This window comes from Microtus ochrogaster, chromosome 10 (assembly GCF_000317375.1).
Source record: "Microtus ochrogaster isolate Prairie Vole_2 chromosome 10, MicOch1.0, whole genome shotgun sequence".
In the NCBI taxonomy this organism is placed as follows: Eukaryota; Metazoa; Chordata; class Mammalia; order Rodentia; family Cricetidae; genus Microtus; species Microtus ochrogaster.
The window spans coordinates 66061872-66069059 of NC_022016.1; the positions used below are offsets into that span (position 1 = coordinate 66061872).

Genomic DNA, 7188 nt, shown 5'->3' on the forward strand with positions numbered 1-7188 from the left:
GCCGGGGTGCTGGGGACGCAGACCCGCCGCTCATATTACAACACACACACAGTACACCAAGATAACCCCACACTGGATTAGGGTCCACACAGATCACCAAGATAACCCCCACACTCATACCTACTCCCACCAACTCTTACTCACAAGTACACACACAATAGGCACAGTGAGCTGCCATGTCATTTGGATCTGTACTTATTCTTAGAAATGTGGCATTCTTTGAATAAATATCTACTTTAAATTTACCTAACAGTGGGGCAGGAGGGCTGGCTTAGCAGCTAAAAGCAGTGGCTGCTCTGCAGCACCCACATAGTGGCTTACAACTGTCCATAACTTCAATTTGAGGGGATCCAACACCCACAGTCCTGGCCTCTGTGTGCACCAGGAATGCATCAGTACACAGACATGCATGAAAGCAAAACTCTCATATACATAAAATAAAAATAAACGTTTAGAAAATTCTGCCAGCCAGACAGTAGTGACACACATCTTTAATCCAGTACTTGGGAGGCAGAAGCCAGCAATTTCTAAATTCGAGGCCAGCCTGGTATACAGAGAGAGCTCCAGGACATCCAAGGCTACACAGAGAAACCATGCCTTGAAATGCCACTCCCACCCCCCTGAACAAGAAAAAAAAATTCTTAAAATTTACCTAATAGTATCTTTATAACTGAAAACTCTTTTCTTTCTTTTTTGCTTGTTTGAGTACTGGGGTGGGATTTAAATCAGAGCTGCTGCATGCTTGGCAAGCAGACTAAGCAGTCTCATGGATACAGTATCTTCACTTCCTTTTGATACAGGGTTTCATTAACTGGCATAGGCCAGCCTTGAACTCATTCTGCAGTCCAGGCTAGCCTTGAACTTGCTGTCTCCCTGCCTCAGCTTCCCAAATAGCCAGAATTATAGGCCCAAGCCACCAGACCTGGCAAAAACTGACACAGTGAACTATGATTTTAACTCATTTTCATGCGGCTGTGTATACATCTGGGCAAGTGCTATTATAACTACTGTCTAACGTTACAAAGGATTTCCCCAATAGTGGGCAGACCTACAAACAGAGCTGTAGTAGGCATCTTTGTGCAGGTTCCCTGGAAGGCAGGAACATGAGTTTTCTGAGTACATGCTCAGGAAGATTTATTTGCTTATTAGTTATGTGAATAACCTATTCTCAACTGCCTATTAATTTATTATGCTTTTCTACTAAGCTATTATTCTTTGGTTAATCTGGAGCATTCTTACTGTTGTCATCCTTTCACTCAGCCTGTTAACTCTTGATTTAGCCTACTGTATCCTTTTAAAAACAGAATTTCTCTGGGTTTAGGTTTGGGCTTTTTTTTTAATTTTCATTTTTTCAAGAGAGGGTTTCTCTTTGTATCCCTGGCTGTTCTTAAATGTACTCTGTACACCAGGCTGGCTTCAAACTCATGAGATCCACCTGCCTCTGCCTCCCAAATACTGGAATTAAAGGTGTATGCCACCACTGCTGGCTGTGTTTAGTTTTATATAAAAAGTTACCTTTGCACTTGGGTATAGGTCAGTGGCAGAGCATGTGTCTAGCTTTCAGTTCTTAATTCCACATTCAAGAAAACACACACACAAGCACACACACAAGTTTACCTTTTCTCAAGGCATCTAGATCTATAGTTATAAGAATGGAGTAAGACTTAGATATTTGTGTGTAAATGTTGATATCAGCATTATTCAGGTAGCCAAGAGCCAGTAGATAAATAGTTAAAGTATAGAGTAGGTGGATGTGATGGCACATATAATTACACACACCAAAAGATGTGTATGGAATTAAAAGGAATGAAGTTCTGATGGATGCTAAGCCAGACACAAAAAAGGACGAATATATAGTACAGTTCACGATGACAGAGAAACTAGAGGCTACCATTTGGAGAAGGGAGGTGGTAGTTACTCTTTATTGGTGACAGAAAAGTTTTGTAAACAGATACAGTGATGCTTGCTCAGTATTAGTACATGCAATCAGTGCTTTGAACTGTCCATTTAAATAAGGTAGTTTTGGTTACTCTGCTAAGGATTTTATTACATACAAAAAGCTTACTTTACTTGAACTTTATTGTGATGTTTGTATCTGTAATTTTAAGCATTTGATTCTATTATTGTTTTTATTTTTTTATTTTTTTTTTGGATTTTTGAGACAGGGTTTCTCCGTAGCTTTTGGTTCCTGTCCTGGAACTAGCTCTAGTAGACCAGGCTGGCCTTGAATTCACAGAGATCCGCCTGCCTCTGCCACCCGAGTGGGATTAAAGGCGTGTGCCACCACCGCCCGGCCTTGATTCTATTATTGTAAAATAAATTTTTAGACACATTCAGGTGACATTTCAATAAAAATAAACTAAATGAAAAAATGTAGCTACTAGTAAGCACTTTATTACCTAAACTTCACGAACATATATGGTCCCCACTTAATGAACTGCACTGTAGTTGACACCATGCTTCTTAGATAACTCAACTATTCTGTATCTTTAAAATGTCATGAATGGATTCAGAGATAAAGAGAAGGGCTGGGGATGTAGGTCAGCCTTAGAACATTTAAAAGTAAGCATGTGCAAGGTTCTGGGCTTGGGCTCCAGGACCACAATCAAATGAACAGATAAGCACTAACGGTCTTCCTTTTCCTTTTTTGAGTCAGGGTCTCGTGTTGTCCAGACTGACCTAGAACTCCTACTCCTCCATCCTCAACCTCTTAAGGGCTAGGACTAAACAAGTATTTAGACTGACACAACTTGGGTTTTATTGTTCTTTTTATGTGTTTGTTCTGTGGAAACATGGTTTCACTGTTTTGCTGCGATACATGAGGTAGCCCTAGTTAGCCTTCAACTGAAGATCATTTCACCCATGAGTGCTCAGATTACAGTCATGAGCCAACATACCTTTTTTTCTACTTCTATCTTTCTCCATAAAAAGAATGCAAATATTAATACTGTGACAGGACAAAATACTGACCAGATCAAATCATCTCCCAGGGAGCTATCAAGTCAGTGAAGAAGCAACTGACTCAGCGGTCTACCGTAAGACAATAATGCAGCCATGTCCATCCCAATGGCCCAGAGAAGAACATTTATAGCTCCTAAAAGTTGAATTCCACTGTGTCCATACTGACTTTTCTGCATGTTTATTTTTTATATAAAGGTATGAAAATCATCTTACCAGGATCACAGTTGAATTAGCATAAAAATGTCTACATAAGTACCAGAATTTGTGGATTTAGACACTCAATTTCATTTGATTTTAACAACTGATAATTTTAATCTAAATGACTAATAAATATGATTATTATTATTGGTTTTTCAAGAAAAGGTTTCTCAGTAGCTATGGAACCAGTCCTAGATCTTACTCTGTAGACCAGGTTGGTCTCAAACTCAAAGATCCGCCTACCTCTGCCTCCCAAGTACTGGGATTAAAGGCGTACGCCATCACCATCTAGCAAAAAATATTATTATTTCAGTAGTAAAACTCACCATGATGTCTCCTGAGGAAAACACAGCTTAGGGACTGGTCAGACCAGTTTTAAACACTTGTTATTAAGACACTAAATGCCCCCAGAGTGAACTGGATCTACCTAATTAAGCTAGAGCAAAACTAATACAAATCATTAGTCACCTTTAGTTATCTAATTTATTTCTCCTAATAAATGGCCTAAGGTTAAACGAACAATGTGGGTATGTATCCGTCGTGTGCTTCTGTGCACTGCTGAGCCACACTGGGCACCCACTGAGGAAGCTGGCCAGTGCTCCAGCATGGTACACTAGGAGGAGCACATTTACTTCTCCTTCAGTCTGCAGCACGCATGCCAGAGGGCAAGGGTATGCGGGGCTTCTCACTCAACAGGCTCCCTTTCTCTGATCATCACCCATGGCTCTCATGTTTATGTCCTAAGGTAAACAGAATAGCCTAGGATGGTCAACATTTTAGCAAAGTTGAAAAAAAATATTCAAGATAGAATCAACGTTTTGTTTGTTTGGAGACAAACTTTCCTGAACTTTCTGTGTAGCCCAGGCAGGTTTCAAACTCCTGCCTCAATCTTCCAAGTGCCAGGATTACAGGCATGAGCCACCACAGCTGACTCAAAAATAAAATTCTTTTTATTTAAAGTCTTGGTTCCCAAGGAAATATTTCTGTTAAAAAGTAGAATGTTCTATCAAACCTGTCTTAGGATAGTTAAGACTGTAAAGTCCTCTGGGCAAGGACTCAAACTTACTATCCCTGAGTACAGTTGCTCACTAAACCTGTCTATATGACAGCACCACACTGTAGAGACTTCATTTACTTGTTTATTTATTCTTTTTTAAAAATAATTTAACTTTATTTTATGTGTATTGGTGTGAAAGTGGTAGATCCCCTAAAACTGGAGTTACAGACAGTTGTGGGCTGCCATATGGGTGCTGGGAATTGAACCTGGATCCTCTGAAAGAGGAGTCAGTGCTCATAACCTCTGAGCCTTTTCTCCGGCCCCATTTATTGATTCTTAATTACATTTATTTTGTGTGAGTAGGGCTGGGTGGCAGGTGTGGGCACACAAGCCATGGCACATGGGTAGAAATCAGAAGATAACTTGTGGGAGTTGGTTCTCTCCTTCCACCTTTACATGGGGTCCAGGAATTGAGCGCAGGTCTCAAGCTTGGCAGCAATTGCCTTTACCTAGTAAGCTATTGTGCCCACTCTGCACAGTTTATCATGTAAGCTTTCATCTTTACTCCTTGGTCCTCATAACCTAGGAATTTTGAACTTTGACCTAAGGACTTGTTACAATATGAATGTGTCCCTCAAATCTAATTCTTAATGTGTTGGATTTAAGAGGTTGGGGCTTTGACATGAACGGACTGTTCCAGGTCTTATGGGCTATATAGCAAGACCCAATCTCCAGCCAAACAAAACAAAACACTAAAATGGTCAGCAAGATGGCTCAGTAAGTAGGTAAAGTACTTGCCTGGAGACCTGAGTTTGATCTCCAGAGCCAGTGGGAAGGTGGATGGAGAGAACCAACTACATGGAGTTATCCTCTCAAGGCCATGCCCACACATACACACAATTAAAAACTAAACAACAACAGACAAAATAATCAAATAAGTGACCCATTCTAAGGTGTTTTGTTCTAGCAGCTCAATACACTAAGGTCCTACAGGGAGACAAATACTGCCTAATAAGCCACTACTTCTAGCTTCTCCCTTGTTTGATCTGTAATTATTCTGTCTCACAGGTTTGCACATTAGTGATGCTGGTTTGAACCGCTGATTATGTACAAACGGAGGAGGTTTCAATACAATCAAACTATTTTCTAAAACAAACAAACAAAAAACCCAAACAAACAAACCCCCAAAAAACTAGCATTGCCTAATCTAACCCAGCACTCTAGAGTTAGAGGCAGGAAGATCAGGAGTTCAAGGTTAGCCTATGCTGTGTAATACTGTCTCAAAATAAAAACAAACAAGGAGTATTGAATTTTGGATATTTTAATTTGAATAATACTAATAAAACCTAACTTCATTGCATCTTCATTTAAAAAGAGAAGTCGATCCTAACACCCATGTGCATAGGAACCTTTGGCTCTTCAAGTCTATACCAGTTCCAAGGTTAGAGACAATATCTGGGTAGACATGTGGCTTGTGAATAAAGTCAGAAAAGTCCAACTAAGAAATCAAACATTTGCACCTTTAATCCTGGTGCTCAGGAAACAGAGGTAGGTGGATCTCTGAGTTCAAGGCCAGCATGATGTACCGAACAAGTTCCAGGACAGCCAGGGCTGAAACACAGAGAACCCCTGCATCGAAAAACAACAACAAACTCCAAATATTTTTTTCCTTGTTTAATCAGTCCATATGCTGCCCCTTTCACATAACAGAGTCAAAATCACTGAGAGCAACTGGCTTTAAAGAATGACAGTAACAGCAAGCAGCAGAACTGGAGAGTACCAATGCTGAACGAGAAGAGCATAATGACTTAAATGCACACTGATACTCTACTGAGGACACTAGGTGCTCTGTAAATGCTTGCCCAAGCGCTGTCTGGCAATAGTCATCCTTGCCTCTAACAGAAGAAGCCTCATGAGCAATCACAGCAGCTTAGTATTTAGCAGGGAACATCTGGTGGCACTTTAAGTGCTTAAGGACAGCATCTCATAAACTGCGTCAGTCACCAAACCCTCTGTAGCATGAGAAGGTGAGGCTGTCACAGAGAAACAGAGAAGACATCTCATGAGTAGAAAATGTAAAGTCTGTTGGATTTGGTCTTGCTTGAGGCTATCCCCACTACTAGAAACCATGTGGAGTACCCACCATACACTCCTTTGTTAATCCAGTAAATTAGCCTGATTACAATTTCTGTTATTTGCAGAGTGCAATTTGTAGAGAATGCCTATATACTTCTAAAGAAAATCTTACCTCTGCCTCTAGAATGTTCATATGTGTACCAAAATCCCATCAATGGATTCTATTTTGGTAATTGACAAGGTGAACATGACTGTCAAGCAAATAAATTCTAAGTCAGAGAAATAATTGTAACCTACCGGAGAGACTCACTACAAAATATACTGTAAAATTATAAATATTTCAGGAAACTCTCCAGTAAAGAAATCTCTAACTCACTTGAACCCATATCCACTGTCACCTTTGAACATGCAGTCCTCCTTGAAATAAGTATCCTATGGTTTATAGAGCTACAGTTTGAGAAATGTTCACTGATACCGCAACCTGATCCCTTAGCCTAGAACCAAGAAAAGCTGTAAAGCATATACACCCTTTGTTTCCTAAAGTACCTGAAGTGTCACATACACCAAGAGAGGAGCACCAAACTCCCATGTTGACTACAGTTTACGTTCCACACTGAAACTAACTTACCTGCATTGAAATAAGAATGAAATCAATTAGGCTCCCAATTCCACAAAATCCCACGGTGCAAAACTTTAGCAAGCCTAGGAAAGCACAAAGGAAAGTAATTCACAATATGGAAGGTCTTGTAAATATTTAAAATGTTTCTAGCTTTCTACCAAGCTAATAATACTGTATATAACTCTGTATATATACTGTATATAGTATGATGATAAAAAGTAGAATCTTGCCGGGTGGTGGTAGCGCACGCCTTTAATCCCAGCACTCGGGAGGCAGAAGCAGGCGGATCTCTGTGAGTTCGAGACCAGCCTGGTCTACAGAGCTAGTTCCAGGACAG

At 40.2% G+C, this 7188-nt stretch overlaps 1 protein-coding gene across 1 annotated transcript in view; it reads right to left on the reverse strand.

Moving 5' to 3' along the window:
- Tm2d1 (TM2 domain containing 1) overlaps positions 1–7188 on the reverse strand; it is a 34750-nt gene that overhangs the window by 6520 nt on the left and 21042 nt on the right. The window contains exon 5 of the mRNA XM_005353443.3: positions 6861–6934. Within this exon, the coding sequence (XP_005353500.1) occupies positions 6861–6934 (74 nt within the window). The remainder of the gene's footprint in view (positions 1–6860; positions 6935–7188) is intronic.